Raw genomic sequence first — 24,575 nt, 5'->3', positions numbered from 1 at the left:
TAATCAAGATGGTGGTTTCTTGTGGAAGGATAGTTTTGCAAATAATGTAGACTCTATAAAGGAAGACAAAGATGATTTTTTGTCTTTCACCATAACCAGTGTGACTTCATGTCAGCTGAATGAATTGAACAAGAAATCAGTTATGAGTGATGGGATGAATTCGATTCAGAGGTCTCCACAACTGAAGAGTCCTGTTGCAAAACCGGCAGCTCGGATCAAAGTTCCTTTTAAAAAAGGATATAGTCAAATGGATTGGCTTAAGCTTACTCGGACACATCTTGACCTTGCAGGTTCTCTTAATCTATTGCCTTAGTTTTTTATTTAAAAAGATGACTCTACTTAGTTGTAGTTTTGAATGATAAAAATACATGAAGCTTATGGTTGATTATTGTAGCTGAATTTAAAATAAGTTGCACAAAAATTATATATGAAACATCCTCTTTTATATGAATGAGTCCGAGTATTATTACCTGGCTATCTTGATGTGTATGTGTGTGTATGTGATTCATAAAAGAGTGATAATGCATGAACAAATTAATGGTGATGACTAGTGAGTGGACTTGTCTATAGTGATAGTCAACTAAAAATGCCTCCTAAGCCTTACTTCTATCCATTTGAGAGTTGTGGAGATGCTAGTACAAGATGAAGACTTACTAAAAATGTCTCCTAAGCCTTACTTCTATCCATTTGATGAACCTGAAGACGAAGTTGGAGAAGATAACAGTTCAAAACTATCCTCTAATATGTCCTCAGTTATGGTTTTCCAAAGAATAGAACTGTTCTGTTTGGACTCTGATATGATATAAATTTGTAAGATCTGCATCTAGCTTTTTTCCTTGACTATATCATATATATGTGTATTTCTGAGGTATATGATAGAATCAATTGGTTTGATTAATATATGCTGAATATGATAGAATCAATTGTTCAAGAGCTTTGTGTTTGTCACAGATTCTGCTATATAACAAAACACTCATTCTACTTATTAGAGATCAAGCACAAAATTCAATATTAAGATTCCCAGTTTCTTTCAATAAATGTATTTTCCTTTGGATTCAATGCTACTAGATTAGGATTTCCTCTTGTTTTTTGCTAGCTAGGCTACCAGCAGAGTTAGTAGAAGTGGTAGTTTACACAGAAGAAATTACAATTTTTGTTGTTGGATTAAAGTAGTTCAAGTATCTATTTCAAAGTTTCATGCAATTTCGATAACAAATTTCGGAAAACTTCTAAAACCACTTTTTAATGAGGTAGCAAGAAAAGTTGCCGGATTTGGTCCTGAATGATAAGAAATCATATATTTATAAGAATTAAGATGGTGACTTGCTAGTTTTACTTTAACAAATATTCTATTAGAAAAACTACAAAAAGCACTGCTCGTGAATATGAGCTTGTTTGGGTGAGCTTCTAAAAAAAGATCTTTTTTTTAGTTATCTTTTTTTAAAAGATCTTATGGAAAAGTAAAAGTAATTTTATGTTTGAGTATCTCATGTAAAAAGATATTTTTATCTATCAATTATGTTTGGGTATAATAATATAAAAGTACTTTTTGTTTATTTATTATATGAAAAATATTTTTTTAAGGAAAAAAGATCTTTTAAAAAAAGATGTAAATTACAGCTTCTCAAAAAAAATATTTTTCTGATTTTTTAGTGTTTTTACTTTTACTACTAAAAATTTGCCAAACACACTAAAAAATAAAAGATTTTTTTATTAAAATAATGACGCTCAAACAACCACTATATATATTTGTTAAGGGGAATACAGAATTTAATATTCATATATAAGAAACATCACCAGAGGTGAGGTCTTGTTACCCTTCACTCAAGGAGTTTTTTAGACCTATTTATTGCTTTTATATCTATAGTATTTAATATCATAAAGAAATTTTTATTATAATTTTTCAATTTTAATGATAAGTTGCTTATTTTTTGTTGTGTATTATTTGCAGATTTAGCATACGAGACAAGTCAAGCATAGATATAAAATATGCAAGTAGATTGACATCCTTTTGATAAATATTAATTACTATTTTGTTATGACAATTATTGTTAGACAAGAATTTTATTATTTTGTTGAGAATTATTGATGAACATGTATTTGAAATACTAATTGAACTTTTTAATATCTATTTTAATTAGAATTTTATTATTAGTTGTTTTGTCTTTTTTATAATTTTTTTATTGTGCACAAATTTATTTATTAATTAAAATAATTACACATATATGAACAAAAAATTTTATTGTAAATTTTATTTTTTTGTATTTTTATTACAAAAATAATTTTTATTTTTATCAAAAGGCAACTCTTTTATTAGTTGCATATTTTGAATATTAGACAACACTTGTATGGTTGCATATCCAAAAGAAAAAGTAACACTTGTATAGGTTGCATATCCAAAAGAAAAGGCAGCACTTGTATAGGTTGCATGTCCAAAAAAAAAGGCAATACTTTAAAGGGTTGCATATTCAAAACTAATAGGCAATACTTCAAAAGATCGCAAATTTCAACTTATAAGCAACACGTAAAAGAGTTGCATTTTATTGCAAATAGGCAACACTTTTTAGTAGTGACCAAAATACGAGAGAAGAGACAACACTGTAAAAGTGTTGTCTCAAATACACCTTTGAAGTGTTGTTATTTTTCAATCAAAGGCAACACTTACCAAGTGTTGCTCTCAAAAGCGTTGATTTTGAAACAAAAAAGTGTTGCCTTGATCTAAGGCAACGGCTACATATGCAACGTCACCCAAAAACGTTGCTTTAGGTCTAAAAGTGTTGCCATAGATCAAAAGCAACATTTGGCCAGTCTTTAGACAACACTTTTTAAATGTTTCTTCAATTTGAAAATTTTGTAGTGAGATTGTGCACAAAATTTGGCATATTGGAAAAGTATCTAAAATACATAGTGCTATATGTACACTAAAATTAATTATTAAAGTTAATCATCAATATAAAATATATGTTGGTGTTTGATTTTAATAACTAATTTTAATATACAAATTATATTTTTGATCTAAAATTGTAGAGCACTCAGTTTGCAAAATGTCAAAATGTAACCTTTGAGCTCAAATTAAACATACGAAATTGTAATTTTCATCATACGTTGAAAAATGTAAGATATGAGACACATGCATTTAATTATATATCACTATGTTAAAAAATAATTACATTTTATAAGCACATAAATAATTGGGTAATTTACTTAGACAAATAAAATGGATATCAATATTATATGAATATATCCTAAAACCAAGTACCTTATATATATATGTCTGATTTTTATTTTCACTCTATGTAAATTAAAGCTATTAAGTTTGATTTAAGTACATTTCATATAAATCGAATGAAATAGATTCTATTTAACTAAAATAGTAGTAAATTAAATGAAATAGATTCGATTTATTAGAGGAGGAGCATTGTTGTTGCTTGCAATTGTTTTCTATGTAAAAATTTGATAATTTTTTTAGTTGAAGGTGTTGGAAATAAATAGTATGACCATAATCTAATCAATTATGTGTCAAATAATTTGTTATTGTTATTATATTAAAATGTTAATATAATAAGATTCTTGATTAAATTTAGAGATTTATCATTGTGATAGTGATCATAATATTGAGAGATAAATCTTTTATAATTTAAGCTAAATTATTCTTGGTCATAGGATTATTAAAAAGGGCATTATAATCCAAAAAGATCAATATATATATATATATATATATATATATATATATATATATATATATATAATGGTCTTTATTGGATGAAGATTAATAGATGTCATTTATTAAATTAGATATATAAAGGTGCATATAGAGATATGACCATTGAATTGACTCACTTTGAAAATTTCTAATGATTATAATTACTGCATATTTGTCAATAGGATATTTTCAAAATGAACATAATAATAGAGTTCCTTTGGCTTGAGACTATCATAGTGATTGATAATGTATTTATTATACTTTGATTTCGGACACCTAATGCCTTAGGGTGCTAGTTGAATGGACATTGGGTATGATTTAAATACTTATAGAATTAATGACTACTCGATAAAGAATCCGTCAACTCTCAATAAAGAGTTTGAGCTCTATGATTATAATGACTGAGATGAATAAAACATTGGCCAAAGTGATTGAATGAATGAAGAAATGAGTTTCTTAAGTCATTCACAGTTCATTATAATAATAATAACAAGTTAGAGTTTGACAATTAAATCATATTCTAATGATTAACCAAGAGTTGGAAAGATGGAAAGAATATGGACGAAATTTATGTGTAGGGATGTGGGGGCAATTGTCCCATTGAACTTTCAAAAAACTAATAACAAGTATATATATGTGTAGAGAATTGCCCCCATTATAATAATTTATTTGCCCCTACACTTCAAAAAAAATTATGTGTAAGAATCATTTATATTATTAGATATTAATACAACAATAAAAATTATTATATTATATAAATTTAAAATAAATATTAATAATAACAATAATAAATTTAATTATTTAATTGCCTAAAGTTAAGTTTAACTTTTTAAATATAAATGAGATTATTAGTATTTAATATTTTTTTATAATATATAACTTTTATTTACTTTTTATTGTTTTGTTTAATTTAATTTTGTTTATACATACATATAATATTGTTTTCTTTAAAAAAATTATTATAATATTATAAAATATCAACTTTGTAGCAAATATCAAAAAATTATTTGATATTTGTTTAATAGAAAAAAATATTATCTTATCTACACCTACATTTAAAGATAATTGTGATTGTTTAATTTGAATTTTTATTATTTTTTCACAATTTTTTTGTCTCTCTCGCATAATTTAAAAAAAAATTCAGACACCAAAATAAAAAATAGTCAAATTTTGTGGTCGTGATTGATTGAATTGTGGTCGTATTACTCATTTTCAACAATCTCCCATTTGCACAGAGAGCCAATCATAATAGATTGGATCTTAGACATGCTAGTATCTCAATAGAAGGTCTCTGAATTAAGCAAAAATTTTGTCAAATTTTCATTAAAATAAATTATTGTTTAGTTTATAATAAATAAAAATTATATTTGGAGAAGGTTTTTAATTATATAAAATTCTCTTAAAATTATTTTAAAAAATGAATATAATTAAATGATGAAATTCAAAACAAAAGCCTTTTTGGTATTGAATAAATAATAGTTATGAAATGAATAATGTTGTATTAATAGTTATGAAATGTATACTATATCTAAAAATAATAATTTTTAATTTGCTTTATCTATAAATTCTTAAAATCTCTTAAATCATATTGCATCAATTACTTAATATATTGTTTCAATATTTATAGTTTAAGTCATTGGATCGTGATGCGACGATGGTGGAGACCTTCAAGTATACTCATACCTTGAAGGAGAATAAGGAGAGATTTTATGATCAGCGATTTGTGGATTATTATGTGACTTAAGGTCATGTGATATAAAGTTTAACATGTATTCATCTTCAATTAATTGTCGTCCTAATCATAACATGTGTTACATCGGAGTCCTACACGCAGAGATTGGAGGCCGCAACCCAACATTCTGGAGAGGATAATAAAAACTCCACTTATTTGGCTATTGATCTTGATATGGTTTGCCACGAGATCGCATCTAAGTCGTACAAGAATCGTATCTACGGACTAGGATCGTTTTTCGCCAACAACCACCACATCAGGCTTCATCCACCTCTACCACCAGCCCTTTGAGAGAGCAAGTGCAGAATCTCACCAATAAGCTTAGCAGTAACCACCTCTCAAACTGGAGTTTAGGCACGAGCGGGAGCAAATTTAGCGAATGCAGTAATATGACGGCGTACCATGAGCGCGAGCAGATGCGCAAGTGGCAATGACGTTAGTGGAGGGGCATCGACATCATCGCCTAGGCCGCCACCTCAGCAGGACCAGTGTATGATGATGATAACGGCGATCAGGATCCATAGTAATTAGGGTTTTGTCCTACTATATTTGGTTGTATCTTATTTATTTGACTTTTTATTCTATACATACACTTAATATTTAATAAAATTACTATTTGATTTTTATTTATTTAGAATTTGACTATTAATTATGTTAAAATATTATAAAAAAATAAAAAAATTAAATTTATCATTGAATTTATTGAAAAAAAATCTGACTATAAGTCTTTTTTTTTACCCGTCAAAGAATCAGCTGGTAAATACTGCCAGATTAAACAAATGAGATGTTAATTAATCAAAGGTCCAATTGATCACCATGTCGGTATTGTAAATATGCAGTTAGGAATAATCTAGCCAAAATGATAGGAATTAATCTAAACACAATTCTAAATAGAAAAACTTCAATCATTCTTTTTTGTTTGAAAGGGAAGGAACATGGGAGGTAATATAGGCTCATCGTCCTTAAACGTTTCTTGTTAAGTATGGAGTGCTGCATATAACATCTCGGATTTTTTTTGAAAATTAAGTAATTAGTTATTTATAAGTTATTATATTATATTGAGATTTTGTATTTAAGAAATCTATTTTTTTTAACAAAGATAATTAAATAAAATTTTATGATTATTGAAGTTTAATTTAAATATAACTTATTTTATTAGTTTGAACTATTTATTAAAAACTATTTTGATAGGCAAAAATTAAGTTAATCTTTTATAGTTATTATTATTATTATTATTATTATTATTATTATTAGTTACTTCTTTCTTTTATATATATATATATATAAAACCAATGAGGTATGTCCTTTTTCATGACACCTAACCTTTTTCTTAATAAATGCTTCAGCACTAATCCATTCTTTCTTTTAAATCATGAACAAGTCAATTAAGAAACAAAAAGAAAGGAAACGTGGCTTGTATATATATAACACTTTGACACCTAATGAGTTTTAGTATCACAAAATTCTCATTCAATACCCTTAGCCTTTAATCACATTCATCTCTTTCATATCACCGAATGAACGAAAAAAAAAAGAAAGAGAAACACCGTGAGAGAGAGAAGAGAACGAAACCATGGAACCGTGAGTTTCCAACTTCGATTTCTTGCGATTCGCAACTCCAATAAAAAATCTAATCCGGTAAAAGTGTTCGTATCTTCCTCCTCTACGTGTTGGCGTTACTTTTGTCCGGTGGAAATTGACGGTGACGTAGCTCCCCTACCCCTTGAGCTTAGCCAACTGGAATTCTAGGAGGCACGGAGGATTCCGGACGTTTTTCCCTTCAGCAGCACGGTCAGAAAGTTTCTCTAGAGTTTCGAGTATTTCGATTACGTACGAAGGTAGGGTTTTGATAAATTTTCATCGACTAAATGATATTTGAAAGTAAATTGATGTTTGGATTGAGTGTTATTGAAATTTGATTGCATTTCATATTGAATTTTGTTGATATATTGATATTTTGATGAAGTTGTGTTTAGTCAGCTCGAGAATGGATAAATTTTTAAGTTAATATTTTGATAAAAATAAAACAGGTTTTCGGTCTCATTGAAGGACAAGATATTAGTTTGGAAATTTTATTTTAAAGGATGCCATTATATTTTTATAAAAAGACTGAGGTTATGTTTATTATTATAAACTAAGTTTTGAAAAGAAAATGCTATTTTGAATTTTTATTCAAAAATTACTGCCATAGGAGAGCAGAGGTGACATTGTTTGGGCCTTAGTGCCAAATGTAAAGTGGGGACGCCCACACACTGAGAACTATTTTCCAGATGTACGCTTATTGATTTGGAAAGTCACACTGTATGCGGCCTAGCCGTACAACTTATAAGCACACTGATGCATCTGGAAAATCATATCTGGGACTCGTGCCCGGGTAATGTCGGGAGCGGGTAGGCAACCGACACATGAGCTCATGGCCTGCGTTAGGAATAGACATGCATCATTCTTGTTGCGCATTTGCATTTTACTTGACATTGTGAAATTATTTGTGATTGTCTTCTCGTGTTTATACATTCTTTAATGTTATTCTAAATTGTGGTGACTAGATATTTCGTTGTGAATTACTTGAACTGTGGTAATCCTGACTAAACTAACCACCCTCGACCCTACTAAGAACCCCCCAGTTCTTACCCCTTCTCTTCCTCCCCTTCAGATGGAGACCGGAGTTATATTTTATGAGATGGACACTCCCTATATATACGAGGACATTGTACAGCATAGGTTTTATGTAGTAGCTGCGGAGATTAGGACTCGTATGTACATTCTGCGTGATCATCCTTTCCATCACCCGATTGACACTCCACAGTTTAACCCCGACATGCCCTATGAGTTCCCACTGCAGTGGCTCCACCCGGATGCTCCATTTCACCCGTTTCATGATGGGCCGGTGCCTCACCAGCATCCCAATCAGCCTGCGGATCAGGCGGACCCTGAGCCTGAGCCCATGGAGGAGCATTTTTCAGAGCCTGTACCGAAGGAGGACATCCCCGTGGAGCAGATCTCAGTATCTTCATCCGAGCCATCTTCTGAGGAGCCGTTCACCGCCTCTATTAGTGGACCGGCGAGTGCTGGTCAGACCAGTAGCACGAGTGCCAGTGTCCCTCCCGAGATTATAGAGATTTCCGATGACGAGGACGAGGATCCTGAGGAGTGTTCTGATGTGGTTGTGATCTCCTCTGACGATGACAGCTGAGTCCTGGGAGCTGCGGTTGTGCCTTTTGATAGTTTTTTTTGTGTTAGCCTAGCCTTTGTGTTAATCTCTCACTTTTGGTCAGACTCACTGAGAGAGTAGGGTGTACATAGTGGACTAGGCTAATTCGGGTGCCAGTTTAGGGGTTTTCTATATGGACCAGGGCCCGGAGTGTTGGGTTGTACATAGTAGTATTTCTGAAGGGTTGTATGCTAACTCAGGATATATATATATATATATATATATATATATATATATATATATATATATATATATATATATACGACAGTACCTGTATGCTTATGCTTGTGTATGTTTAATTAGTTGTCCTTGCAAGTTTTCTTATAAAAGTTTATCCAAAACTCGATAGTACGCTAACCCGATTACAGGCTTAATAATACATAGTAAAGGTTTTATGTGAACAAGTTGGTGACACTTGATTTCTGGTATGATCATGACTTACTGGGAATTGGGTCGTTACACTGCACACCTTGTTAATTCCTTAAATTTGAACTCTTCATTTATTATATTTTATTTGAATGATTTAGATTTAAAAAATAACTGTTAATCAGGTTAACCATTTTTTATATAAATTTTAGATTTTTTTATAAGTTTCAGATATTAGGCTAAAGTCCAAAACAGAAAAAATAGTATATAATTAAATATTAAAAACAACATGTCTGTACAACAAAAAAAATTACTGGACTTTAGAATTAAAATAAATAATATATAAAAAATAAGTTGAAAATCCATGTACTAAATTTAAAAAAAAGATATATTAGAATTTTAAAAAATAATATTAAATATATATTATGTATATAATATTAAAATTTAAATAAATTTTATTTTGTGTAAAATAAAATTATAATATTAAATATAAATACAATAATAAAAAATGTTGTGTTATATAAATTTAATTAATACACACACATATATATATATATATATAATTTTATTTTGTGTAAAACAAAATTATAACATTAAATATGAAGTAAATAATAAAAAAATTGTTATTATATAAATTTAATTTAAAAGACATATATACAACGTAAGAAGCAAACAAACATATAATAATTTTATTTTGTGCGAAACAAAATTCATAAAAAAATATTTATATAATTTTTTATTAATAATTTTCTTATTGAAATATGTTACTTTATTATATTTAAAATATATTATTTGAAATAATTATATTATTTTAGTTAATATATATTATTTAAAAGAATATTTAAAATTTATTATTTTGTATTAAAAATATATTATTAATTTTTTTAAAATAACATTTTTTTTGTTCAAATATTATGACAAAAAAATTTTACGTAGGGCTCGTTAGCAAAGAAAGAAATACTCTTAATTATATATTAAATAGAAAAATTATTTATTAGACTCATTCTTATACAAATAAAATTTTTCTTAGTTTTATATCTTTAATATTTTATACCAATATACTTTAAAGTTTAATTATTTTTTGAATAAATTAATAAAAAGTAACATAAATAATTGTTTAAATATAATTGTAATGTACACCTTGAGGATAATTTGAAATAAAAGATAATGGACTTGTTGTAACTGGCATGTATTTTGTGCTTTGACTGCGATAGTCATTCGAGAATTATGGTGCCTTCATGTAGACCGGCGACAGACAGACTTCTTCCTCTTCTATGACAGCAATTTTTCGGGTTTTAAAGGTCATTCATAGCAGAGGTGGAAGGGAGTGGGTTCAAGAGAAATTTGTGGCTAGCCAGAAAGACAGTGAAAGTACCACCAGCAAACAAAACAGTGAAGATGTTTGAAGACATGCATCGAAAATAACAAAGTAATGGAAAAATTCGATCAAGTTTTCGTGATACTTTTGTTGTATGGAAAAATTCGATCAAGTTTTCGTGATACTTTTGTTGTGTAAAAGTCGTCCTGTGTTAAACGAGAGAATTAGTTTTTTTGTCTATGTCAATTTGTTTATTCAGCCCATAACAACAACAACAACAACAACAATAATAATAATAATAATAATAATAATACTTTCGCCCGGTAATATATATCATTTATACTTAAACTAAATATTAATTAATATGTATTGATCACGAATCTCAATGATCAAGCAAGAATTGAAAATTAACATGATAAAGAACTCAAAAATATCTAGTAGTATTAGAAAATATTTAATTCAATTCCAATTATACTTAAACTAAATATTAATTAATATGTATTGATCACGAATCTCAATGATCAAGTAAGAATTGGAAATTAACATGATACAGAACTCAAGAATATATAGTAGTATTAGAAAATATTTAATTCAATTCCAATTTAAAAATTAAATAAGTCGTATCTTATTCATACTAATAAAAAGAGCTGAGATTATGCTAAAAGTTGCTAGTAGAGAACCGAAATAACTATATATAGTAGGTATAAAGAAACTAAATGAAATAATTTTTTTTATACGTACATTTACAGAATACTTTCCTAAATTTGTAAGAAAATACAATCGAATAGAAAAAAAAAATACCATTTAAAAAATACAATTAAGATTTGTAGATTTATCAATCATTGTAGACGAACAAAAAATAGAATAATATCGATGAGAAATCAATTCATCACCTATAACAATTATTTATTTTGTGATTCAAAATTAACAAATTTTTTGAACAATTCATAAATTGAGTAAAATAATTCAAAAAAAAAATTTTAAATTATTTTTTTATTTCTAATTTCTAGAATATTTCTATCTCTTCTTTCTATTCTAAAATAAAAATCTTGAAAAATTCAATGGTAACTAAATCTAATGGTAATTAGTTACGGACAATATAGGCTGATTATTTTCGTTATAGTATTCAGCACTTTTTCTATAGTATATTAGAGTAAAATTATAAAGTAAAAATATAAAATATTATTTTAATTTTTAATATTTAAATTAAATTTTAATTTTATTTTTAATATATAAAATATCTTATTTTTATTGTTCTATTTTTATTATTTTTTATTTTAATTATTGTTGTAGTACTTAAAAGTTAAAAATGTTAATAAAAAAGTAATTTTTTTTAAAAATTACATTAAATTAAAATGAGATTGAAATAAAGCATTTGAGACAAAAATAAAACTTAATTCAAATATTAAAAACTATTAACATTAATTTATTCAGAGTTATAATCTATGCAATAAACACCTAAAATTTTCTTTATTATAATTTGAAATTGAAATAAAGTAATTGATTTCAAATTCATAAAAGTAAACCTACAAATTTAACAAAGTCAACAAACCTAAGATAGTGTAATCATTTAGATAAACACAAAAAAACTATTATGAAATAATTAAAAATTTAAATATGTACTCAATTTTTTTCAAATAATATTAAAATTATTTTTCATCCTAAATTATAAATTTTAACTATTAATTCTAAATTTTATATCCTAAATTTTCTAATAAAATAAAAAAATCAAAATATAATTTTTAAATCACCAAGTTTGATGAGGAGATACTTGAAAGTATCTAGGTTGAATCCATACTGCTTTCAAGTTACAGGTGCGGCTATCACATCCTTCTTGTGGATCTAGAGGAGGGAATACTTTCTTCTCTTTGTAAATTACGCCGCACTGAGTAGGATCATTTTGTACTCCAAATTTAGTTCCACATGTAGAAATAGACCAAGTAATAGAAGACGAATCTGATCCAAAATTGTTCTTCATTCGATTGATAAAAGACAGTAAAACTTTTTCCATCTTCCATGTTATATACTTAACTGGTTTCTTATCAGCTAACCACGATTCATCACATTTAGATTCCGTACTTTTAGAAACAGTCAGCAGAAGATATACTTTCCATGTCACCTCTCCATCAACCGAAATAAATGTGAGTAATTTAGATGAATCATGAAAAATATGAAAAACCCCATTGTGATAAATAGCCATATCAAGTTCACCAGAACACGTTTCATATTCATACTCCAACCATTCTTTATAGCCTCGGAAAAGCAACCGTACCTCCAATTTGCTGCTACTTTTAGCATTGTTCTTGGTGGCTACAGCCACAATGCAATCGTGGCGAGTAGGAGCAGAAGAAAAAGTTGCCACGTATGATTCCGGTAGCTCCGATAAATGATAGTTTGGAAGATCGATTCTTGTTCTGGAGAAAGGACAGAAGAAAAACATGGACCCCTTATTGAATAGAAGTAACCACCCTTCAATAGATGCCATGCAAATTGCTCCATCCAATTCCTCAAATCTGAGTTTGTAAGTAATCCCCATGTTGCCTCTGCTTTGCAAGATACAGATAGGAGAGTCTTCGCCATAGATGAGCAACCATGGATACCCGTGCATGGATTCAACCGCAGCTGTGGACCATGTGGAAGCAGAGCGCCAATTCCTGCAAACGGCACGGAAGCTGAGAAGATCGATGAGTCCTAGCTCATCCGCAACGAGCGACAGAAGATCCTGAGGAAGATCGCTAGCGCCTCCTGACATTTTAACTTGGATGGATCGATCTCGAAAGCAATCTGAAACATCAAAATTTTGTTGATCGAAAGAATGGATACATGGTTCTCTGTTATACTATTCACTTTTTGATTCAGTGACGATGATTTGAGAAAGACATTTATTTACTTTTATAGAGGATATAGTTAGAGTATAAGTCAATTTCATTCTGTATTAGTTTGCGATCCAAATTTAAAATACAACGAACATAAAAGTTCATATCGGATTTTGTTGGATCTAATTTTTAAAATGAATCAATTTTAATTTCAAAATTATGGGATTTTTTTTTTATAAAACATAAGAACCAAAATTTGTTAAATGAGGAATCAAAAATATATTTTGAAAAACTAAAGAATTTAAATTTGATATCATTGTTATCTAAAATATTTTAAATTTTTTTATTTTAAATCTTAATAAGTATTTTTTTAATATGACGTAATTTATTTAACTCCAAATCATATTTGTCATGATATAATAATCAATTCGGATTAGTCTAAACGATAAATTCTGCTTTATAGATGAGTTGAACCAAAAAAAAAATTACATAATAATTAATTTTTATTGATCAAATATTAATTCTCTTATCTATTTAAATAAGTATTAAAAATTCAAACTATTCACTTGCAGATTTTAACGACTACATTACTAATGTATGAGATTACGTGTGGTTTTTAATTTCAAACCCAAGATTCAAGCACTCTAATATAAAATCATAGAAACTTATTCACTATTGTGCTCCGGTACATGGAGCCGTAAGGCCAACCGAAAGGAAAAGAACAATTCAATCAATCCCCTCAAGTAGTGTAAATTAGAATCATTTTAGAATAAACACCCAATGTGGTTTTTGTCTATTTTATATTAGAATAAGGCAACTTCTTATAAAAAAAATCATTTACATCGGTCTCTATTCATGCATAAAATAACTTATTACGTCTCCTTTCTTATATTTTTCGTCTATAGTTGACGAAAAAACTGATATGACACTTATCGATACTGATCTAAAAATTAGTTCAGAGTGAAATGCCAACGTAGATTAGAAGAAATGGACATGGGTCGATTTGTCCCCCTGTCACATTCAAAAACGACATTATTTCTGGGTTAAAGAGGGAGAAAACATTAACTTCAATGGTCCTCTGATTCCCCAACCTCTCCACATACTACTTGTATTCGAAACAACAATAACAAAACCATAAGACACCATAGTTAGAAGTGGAGAACGTTGCTTATCCTCCGACCTGTGAATGGGAGGCGATAATTTGAGTTATAGCATGAACTCTAGTGAGAGTGTTGGAGGTCAAAGGAAGAAGAGATGGGTCTCCCCAAAGTGCTATTGCGGGTCTCATGCTATTCAATTCATGTCTGGGACCAAAAATAATCCAGATAGGTTATTCTTACGTTACCCTAACTTCAAGGTATGTTCATGGACAGTTATGTGTTGATTTTGTTCAATTTTGTACTTACTTCAAGGTATGTTCATAGTTTTAATGTTTTGATTTTGTTTAATTATAGACTGCAAAGCTCATTGCTCATCCTTTGTATGGTTAGATGATTATGTTTCTTTGTTTAATGAGTATGTTTTGAAGACAATATCAAAGGCGGTATTGCCGCAGAAGTAACATCGATTTGAAAGCTTAAATGATGCAGTGGATGACAAAGTGGAAGAGCTAGAAATTAGGTTGATTGGATTAGAAAATCAATTGGAGAAGAGTAGAAAGAAAAAATGGGTGAAAGTAGATGCTTGGGGTTAGGTTGTAGTATTTTTTTATTTTTTGGTGGGGTTAGGGTTGCCTGTTTATTTAAGATAACTGTGTATGCAACTTGATGAATAATTTTAAGTTATCCAAGAGTTTTGTGTCACAGGATGAAATTGTGTATGTAAACATTATGGATATTAAATGAAGATGAATTATTGTTATCATTGTTTAAAGTTTCTTCCCAAATCTTAATCCAAATTAGTGCAACAAATATTTGTACATGTAGCATGGATTCAAGTAATTTCATGTAAAGCATAGCAGTTTATACTGTTATATTTATATTGTCACCAAACATGTAATTCATCTGTTCACAGTTCATCTATCATTGTAGAGGCAACATGGCCCTAAATAAAACAACTAATATGTATCTTAGAATCATTGTATCACTTCAAACTAAAGAGTCAAAATATCAAAACAACAGTAACACATTTCTATATCCCTATTAGCATTGTCACCCCTGCTAAGGAGGCCTGAGTCCTGGAGGCCTGAAGTCGGGTGTTGGTACAAATTTCAAAAGTCTTGATGCAATAGTTGAAGTTGCAGCAGCCATCGTTCCTTGAGAAATTGCATCACGAGTGTTTTTTGACATGTCTTCTCAGCTATTGAGTCATTCGATTGGTTCTGTGAGGTATGCAGCATCAAGTTTGGAGCTTGGGAAGATTGAGATTTGAACCATAAGGTTGGTCCTGGTGCTGGTATGGGTGAAGGCACAAAATATGAAGCTGGTGGCCTAATAATCTGGTGCTTCTCTAAATAGTGTAGGGTTGTCATTGGAGTTTTCTTCTACAACCTGTAACAAGTTTACTTTAACAGTTATATAAATAACAAGTCTATAGAATTGAGTTGTAATAATATACAGCATGAAACAGGTTTTAATTTTTTTAAAAAAAGAAAAAAAATGACCTTCTCAGTTTGTGGTGCAGATTGTGATACTCGAATTTCTTCTCTTTAATTTGAGTCGCTACGCCAGTTCTGATAGACTTTTGGGCAGGTTCTTCTTGGCTTTTCTTGCTTTGGCCTATGACAAATCAATATGTTATAGAAAGCAAGCAACAAAATAGTATAACATATATTCCTAAACCCTGTACTCACCACAGAATCTAACATTGGCCTTACTGTTGTGGCATTTTCATTGACATCAATGGTGCTTTCATGACCATCTTGAACCTAATCATTGACAGGAAAAAAAAAATCAAAAACTCAGTCCTTATCTAAATCTAATTAGGACATATGATCAGTTGCTTGTTGTTGGATCAGTTGATGAATTTTGATTTGTTGTCTTCTTTTGTGCTCGTTTTTCCATTTTAGTCATAGGCTTCCAATTGGGATATTGTGCTACATTTTGACATGTCTTGTAGTAATGGTCTTTTTGGCCACACTTAGAGCAAGTAACAACGAATGTCTTCTTTGCGTGGTGCTCATTTCTCTCTCTCAACTAGATCAGTTCTTTTCTTCAACTTGGGTCTATGAGCAGCTCTCTTGATTATGGGAGGCAGTGGCCTTGGTGTATCGGTAGGTGTCTAGTACTCTTCACTGTAGACTGGTTTAATGCAATGTGAATAAGTTGACCTGATAGCATTCATAGTTAGCCACTTATAGACAAAATTCTCAGTCTTAAGACCTATTTTAGCTAGTGCTACTACTGCATGTCTACAAGGCATTCCTATGGACAATATCCAAATTATGCAGAATTAGAGAAAGACAATGGACAGTTAGCAACAAACCAATAATTATAAAACCAATTTTTTTTCAAACAAGCCTTAGTATGGCTGCAGCAATTAAACCTCAGCACATGACCATGCAATAACTATGAAACCAAACTTACCAGTCAATTGACAAACATTGCATGTGCATATCCTCTTGTAAAGATTAACACCAACTTTATGATTTTGGGAATGAACCTCAAAAAAAATTTTTTTTGAATCACCAGTCCATATAGCTCTCCATTTATGGCTCTTAGGTTTGATAAATTGATCCAACTTCTTATGTTGTACTGGAGCAAGTAGTCCAATGTGAGCCTCCAACTTCTTCTTGTGCATTGCCATCTTTCTCGTTATGTAGCACCGTAATCCTTCACACATCGTCAAAATAGGCTTTTTCCCTGTGTTCCATGATCTTTGCATTTCATACTTCACACATGTTGTTAGTGATGTTGTCCACTTTCGTCCCATGACTAAATAACGCCTTACACCAAATAGTCGGCTCAAATTTTTTCATATATTCACATGCCGGTGCACTTACCTGCTTTAACTTCTCCATCGCAGCACTGAATTCATTGTGTGTGGTGCATCTTGCACATTCCCAAACCTACTGCTTTGTCTCTTCATCTTTGAAGTGCTTGATGAAGTTCTTCCAGATATGTAGCACACAGATCCTGCGATGAGCTCTCGGAAAAGCCTCTTTCAAAGCCAATGACAACCCCTGAATTAGTCCAAAGACATGACAAGCTGAAGTTCTATTGGCACAGATTACAGTACATTAAACAGATAATAGCAAACTCATGAACAAATTAATACCTATAGCAGGGTATACAAGTGTAGAAGCATATTATCAAAGTCATAGCATAGTGTGGAAGTATATGACATGAAAGTCATCAAACAATTAAAGTCCCAAATACTAATATAGCAGATTATAACAAAAAAAAAAAAAGATATCATAGTCATCAGTGACTTGACAAGGAAAAAAAAAACAAAACAGAGTACATCATACATAAACCATCAACAAGTAGCCAATCAAATTACATGACGTAAAAAACAAGTAAGAGTATATGACAATAAACAACTTAACATATTAGGATATAGAGTTAACCTTTTGTTGATTGGAGATAAAATTTAGTCTCAGTTCAGTGCAATCTCTTAGATCTTGCTGAAGTATTATCAAGACCCACCCCCATGTATCTTTACATTCGTTCGGAACCACAACATACGCAATAACAAAAAATGATTATTGGAATCTTGCCCCACTACAGATAACAAACTGTCCTCCATAGTAACATTTGAGGAAGCACCCATCCAACCCGATTAGAGGCATGCACCCATCTTTAAAACCCCTTTTACATGCATTTAAACTTATATATAGTCTGTCGAACAGTGACATTAACTCTGGTTGAGGTATGACATCAATCATAGCTGTACTCCCTGGATTACTCATGTGTAGTTCTATCAGATAGTCACGAATCTTTTTATATTGAGCTTGTTCGTTGCCTATAACTATCTTTCTAGCCGCCTTCAGTCCCATACTTATCATTTTTTCACTAGGGTGTACATTGTAATCTTCAATCATGTACTCCCTAACTTCTTTAGGCTTTAAGTCAGGTTGAGTGAGTAGCCTCTTGACCAACTTCAATGTCACCCATTGTCTGTTAGCTAGATTACTACCAAAATTTCTAGCACAATTATACTCATTCACCAATGTCTTCACCTGATAACAACTTCCAACACTGTTCCAAGAGATCAAAATCAACCAAGAACAGTCCTCTCCTGCACATGTAGCCTTAGCATCTTCTTTTCATTCTTTAGATACACTACATCCTTCCATTCATATACAAAATAGTCCTTTATTGCATTCTTAAAACTTTTCATTGTGATGAATGTTTGCCCCCACCTTAAACTCAACCTCCCCATATTCTGTCTCCTCATTGAAAAGCATCAAATACAGTCTTGCTTTTATCATCATCTGACACTGGGCTATTAAATACTTCACTCTCATACTCATAAGGCTTGTCATAATCTGAGTCTAATTCTTCTCCAACAATTTCAGAATTTGAAACCATTGTATTCCCAGTCAGTCCATTTTCAGACCCCACATCACTCCCTGCTTTAGACCCTTCATCTTCTGCACATTTTACCCCAGTTTTTTCATTCCTTGGAATATGTGTCCTCCTCTTACCTAAATACTTCTTAGAAGTCCGTTTCTTGGCTGTCTTTGGAGAATAACACGGACCACCTTTACTTGGTCCAACCTTATCCCTACTATTTGGGCCACTCTTGATTAATTTTCTATTTGGGCCAGACTTCACCTCACCATCTGATCTAGACTTCACCTCACTAGCTGGACCCTGACTAGCTCTCTTCCTTGGAGATACCATTTTTTCTTCTTTTTCTTCAATCTCTCTTCCTTCTCCGTCTTTGCTGCTATGAGTATCTTCATATTCCAGAGGAGGTGACTTGTATGGCTCATCCTCAGTTGTTTCATATCCATCACTTGAGGATGATGATGAGTCACTCAAAATAACCTCCTCAACTTGCTTCTCCTCGTCCACAACTTCTGGCACACTAATCGGATGATCAAAGTAGATGTAAATTTCATTTGTCTTCTTATTTTTGCTTTTGTTATTCCTTATGTCATTTATCTCAGCATCACCCCTCATTACATGTAAGACAAATTCTAAGTCAGATGCCATGCTATCAAACCAAAATATAGTCTTGTACTCTGTGTAACCCAACTCCTTCAGTAACACTTCGAAATCAAAGAAGTTCATCAAATCAATGTCTAAAGGTGGCCACTTCTTCACTTTTCCATCAACATATTCTAATTTATCCTGTGAATTTCTCTTAAAATTTTTTCCATGATGAAAAATAGGAACTACTTCAAACTCATCCATCTACAAATTACTACTACTAATCAAAATCCAGTTAATGAAATTTCATCTCACTATGATAGTGATCTAAACTACTGACAAGCAACATTATTTATTTATCAAATTAGTTAAAAAACTTCAAATTTCATTCACGGAAACAACATTTTTAAAAAAGCACAACTAGACAAACCATTTTAACACCACTGAACACTGCAACACCAACATGCAAGGAATAGAGTTTGGATAGTGCTAAATTTTTAGATGGTCAAATCCGTCACTAACCTAAATGACAAAAGCTATGTCCACTCCACGACATTAGTGACTCCGTCAATGGCGCAGTTACAAGTGTCTTCCGAGTCCTTCTTAGCGGCCTTGTCAGCACCAACACTAGCTACTTCCACCACTGTCTGTCCTTTCGCGTGAAGAAGGTTACAGGGGTTTTGGTTATTCTGTAAATACGAGTTAGGGCTTGGGCGGTTATATGGGTGAGAATGACGTTTTCTCCCTCTTTATCTCAGAAATGACGCTGTTTTTAAATGTGATAGGGGAATAAATCGACTCCTGTCCATTTCTTTTAATCCACGTTGGCACTTAATTCTGAACTAACTTTTAGATCAATACCGATAAATGTTACATCAGATTTTTCCGTCAACTATAGATGGAAGATACAAGAGAAGGAGCACAATGAATTATTTTATGCACAAAACGTGGATGATTTTTTTTTTATAAATGATCACTTTAGCCTAATATAAAATAGACTGGATTAATTGTTTACTTATCGTTTTATTTTACCCTAAAAAAAACACACTCTTCAATGACCAATCACAAACCCATAACGCACTATAATGAACTTATCCAACAGCAATACAGTGCCCCAGTACTGAAAGAAAATCTTAAGTGCCCTCCATGCATCCCCACCGGCACTAAAATTTTTTCTTTTTATCACACATACCATACAATTACAACTCTACATGTAATTATTATTGTCACTAATTCAATATTAGAAAATTTTAAATAGTTGTGATTTAGATTAGGTAAAAATAATTTAATTAGGAAATTAATTAGTTATTTTCAAACCAAGTTTAAATATTTTTAAAATTATTTTTGTTTTAAATTTTAAATCCTAAGTTTTAATTTTAAATTCTAATAAAAAATGATAAATTCTAAATAAAGAATTTATTAATGTTTATTAATTAAAAGTTAGTTTATTATAGTTATCCAGATAAAATTTGATCATTTGACATTTTTTTAAGTAAAAAATTGAGCTTATAACCATTCGATCAATTCAAATGACTTTTTAAGTATTACACTTGATTCACTAATAAAGAGATTGTAAGTTTAAATCGTGAAGTTGTGATTTAGATTAGGTAAAAATAATTCAATTATGGAATTAATTTTTTAAGCCAATTTTAACTATTTTAAAATTATTTTTTATTTTAAATTCTAAATTTTAAATTTTAAATTATAAACAGAAATCCTAAACTTTTTAAAAATTGACCAATATTAACTAATTAAAAATTAGTTTTTTATACTTATTCGATAAAACTTGATGATTTTTTGTATCTCATAAGCATTACATTATTTTTTATAGTATTTTTTAATCTGACAATTAAAGATTGATCGGCTATAAATCTAATAAAATTTAAAGGTCTGTAACTAATTAATAAAATATTATATATAAGAAAAAATTCAATCTCTCACACTTCCTTAAACAAAACAGTGAACTAATGACTCTATCAATCCATACGGTTCTCACTTCTCACCTTAGCTAAGCATAAAAGGTATATTTTAATAAATATTTATCTTAAATTTGATGGTCAGAGTAAAATAATAATTTCGTTAGGTAACTAACAAGTAGTACAGTCAACTAGTACTTTTTTTTATTTGATTTTTTTTAGAAGAAACATCAATTCAAATTATTAATTTGAAACATCCAAACTCTAATAAAAAAATTTAAAATAAAAAAATCATCTAAAACCAAATAATAACAAACATCTAAAATTATTTTAAAATTATTCTAAAACTCCAAAAATTATTTTAAATTTATTTTAAAAATTTATTTAAAAAAAACATCTAAAACATAATAAAACGAAATATTCAAAACCTTAAAAAAACGAGATGTCCAAAATCTTTTTAAAATTTTTAAAATCTAACAAAATAAAACATAAAAAAATTAAAAACATAACATCCAAAAAATAATATTTATTATAAATTTATTTTAAATAAGAGAAGGAGGGTGACCCAGCGATAGAGCGAGACAGTTCTGCCCTATGTAATGAGACGTGATCTTGAGTGTGAGAGGGGGAGCCGTGAAGGCAGTGAGAGTGGACAAAAGTGGCTAAGAGTTAAGTGAGGGTTAGAATTAGGATTTTTACTTTTTATATTTGTTTTTATTTTTAAATTTTAACTATTTTTATTTGTGTTTAACAATTAATTTTTTTAATTTAAAAATTAATTTCTAGTCAACATTTAAGACTTGATTATTAGTAAAAATTATATATTATTTTATAAAAAATATAAAATAATATATACTATTTTTAAAAATTAATCATTTAATCTTTAATTTTTTTATAAAAAATAATTAATTAATACAAATAATATTTTAAAAACTTAAATTTTGGAAAAAAATAAAATTATTTTAAAGATTTTAACATTTTAAAATAATTTTTTAGTTAAAAAAATTCTTATATTTTATGACCAACGAAATAACTTGTTACAAATAATATTAAATTTTGTGATAAATTAATTTTTTGTTACAAAATAATTGGAGTTTTTGAAACAAATGAATATTTTGTTACAAAATATTTTAAACTTTTGCAATAACTTTATTTTTTTGTTACAAAATATTGTAAAATTTTACAACAAAATATCGATTTGTTACAAAAACTAATATAATTTGCAACTAAAAAATTAAATCATTACAAAATATCAAAACGTTTTATAACAAATTATATTGTTGTTACAAAATATTATTATTATGTAATAATTACTAATTTTTGTTACGTTCCATTTTCTTAGAGTGATACTGTTCTCACCTTAGCTAAGCATAAAATACATATTTTAATAAATGTTTATCTTAAATTTGATGGCTAGAGTAAAATAACAATTTTGCTAGGTAACTAATAAGTAGTACAGTCAATTAGTATTTTTTTATTATTATTTAAATTTTTTTTAGAAAAAACATCAATTCAAATTATTAATTTGAAACATCCAAACTCTAATAAAAAAATCTAAAAATAAAAAAATTATTTAAAACCAAATAATAATAAACATCTAAAATTATTTTAAAATTATTCTAAAACTCCAAAAATTATTTTAAATTTATTTTAAAAAAACATCTTAAATATAATAAAACGAAATATTTAAAACCTTATAAAAAAATGAGATATCTAAAATTTTTTTAAAATTTTTAAAATCTAACAAAACAAAACTTAAAAAAAAATTTTAAAAATAACATTAAAAAACTAAGCAAGAACAACATCTATTTAACTTGTTGCAGCTTTATTATTTATTGCATTTAACTTTTAGTATTTGTTTGTTTACTATTTAACTTTTGGTATATTACAACTCCTTATTATAACTTTTTTTTTCTTTTGGCATGATATTGTACATTTTATAGGATACGTTTCAGGTACTCCAGTGTATTTTATTGGAGTACTGATATGCCATGTACAAAATAATAGTTTAAAAAATATAGTTATCAGAACCGAACTAGGTTATTAGGTTATTAAATTATTGGTTCAACCGATGGATCACTAGTTGAACTGATTGATTCGATCCTATGTAAATAAAAAATAAAATATAATTAAAAATTTAGAATTTAAAATTTAAAATACATATTTTTACTAATATTTTAAAAATATCTAGCTATTCTAAACAATATGGAACAGAAACAATAAGTATTTTGTTAATTTTACTCTATCATAAATATTTTTATTTTGTTTTTATATTAAAATAAGTATTATTTTTAAATTTTAATAATTTATTAATTAGTTTATATCTATTATACTATTATATACTACAAGTATTTATTGAAAAATAATATTAATAGATATTATATAATTATGAAAGAAAAATAATAAGTGAGTTTATAATTACTATTAAATAAAAATATAATTAATTTAAAAATGAGTGATTTTATAATTAAAATTAAAATAAGTTAAATAAAAATAAATTATTTACTAAAAGATATCAATATGTATTTTAATTTGCATATATATTAGTAGGCCAATTCTATGGTGCCTATGTGTTTTTGTCTAAATTTTGCCTAATTTACTTTTTGTAGTAAGTTTTTATTTTTTAAAAATGATTTATTCTTTTTATATCTTTTAAATTAAATAATAATTTTTAACTTTTTTTAGTAAATAGACACCACCTTTTAGGCACCATAGTATTCACCGTATTAGTAATAGGGATCTTAGTCTGGTGGATGAAGCTGCCTTTTATCTCTTGGAAGGAGGGAGATTCGAGGAACGGCTGAAAGAAGGGAGAATATAAAGGTAATAGAGTTGAGCTATTTTTATAGAAAGTATATACAAGTCGGCTTTAGTGCGTGATGTATTTCTAGGTAATGTGGATTGGGAGAGAGTCGTTATCTGGATTAAACGGAGAAGGATAAAGATCAGGCTGCAAGGAGGGATTGGTAAATAGCGCCAACGTTCACTGCAGGGGAGTAGGGAGACATTTTGCGAGCTAAGGCTAATCCGACTGCTGAACTTCGGGGATTCTCAACCTTCTTCCAAGCTTAGCAGTGTAAGCAGTGGCGCCATTGAAGATGATCCTGAACTGCTGAGGAGATGGCTGCTTCATTAAAGATGCTCCTATTGAGCAAGGAGCTTCTGAATAAGCAGCAGCATCAACACAGTCGGATATATATATTATATATATGCATTATATATCACACTGTCGGATATAGTTGGCTCACCATTTCATTCTAAGCCAGCTACATGAGACCATCACACTGTATTGGGCATTATGGACATCTTAGGCACCTCCTCGCTCCACAACGGATAAATAAGTTACCACACTACCATACACCCACTTTGATTTAGCATCACATCATTCCTCTTTCTCTTTATCTCATCCTTTCATATATTTTATATTAAATTTCAATGGTTTAGAAGCATGGCGTACTGAACTTCTAGCACAATA

At 29.3% G+C, this 24,575-nt stretch overlaps 1 protein-coding gene across 1 annotated transcript; it reads right to left on the bottom strand.

The window, feature by feature from the left end:
• Window positions 1-12,077: 12,077 nt before the first annotated feature.
• Window positions 12,078-13,082, bottom strand: LOC130967022 (F-box protein At3g56470-like). Its single transcript, XM_057891845.1, has one exon. The coding sequence runs from the start codon at window positions 13,080-13,082 to the stop codon at window positions 12,078-12,080; it is 1,005 nt and encodes a 334-aa protein (XP_057747828.1).
• Between the last annotated feature and the right edge of the window lie 11,493 nt (window positions 13,083-24,575).

Source organism: Arachis stenosperma, chromosome 3, assembly GCF_014773155.1.
Source record: "Arachis stenosperma cultivar V10309 chromosome 3, arast.V10309.gnm1.PFL2, whole genome shotgun sequence".
Classification (NCBI taxonomy): Eukaryota; Viridiplantae; Streptophyta; class Magnoliopsida; order Fabales; family Fabaceae; genus Arachis; species Arachis stenosperma.
This window is presented reverse-complemented; position numbering and strand designations above follow the sequence as displayed.

What these genes read in the sequence shown, in the direction of transcription:
- LOC130967022 (XM_057891845.1), bottom strand. Translation starts at nt 13,082, where the DNA reads ATGTCAGGAGGCGCTAGCGATCTTCCTCAGGATCTTCTGTCGCTCGTT.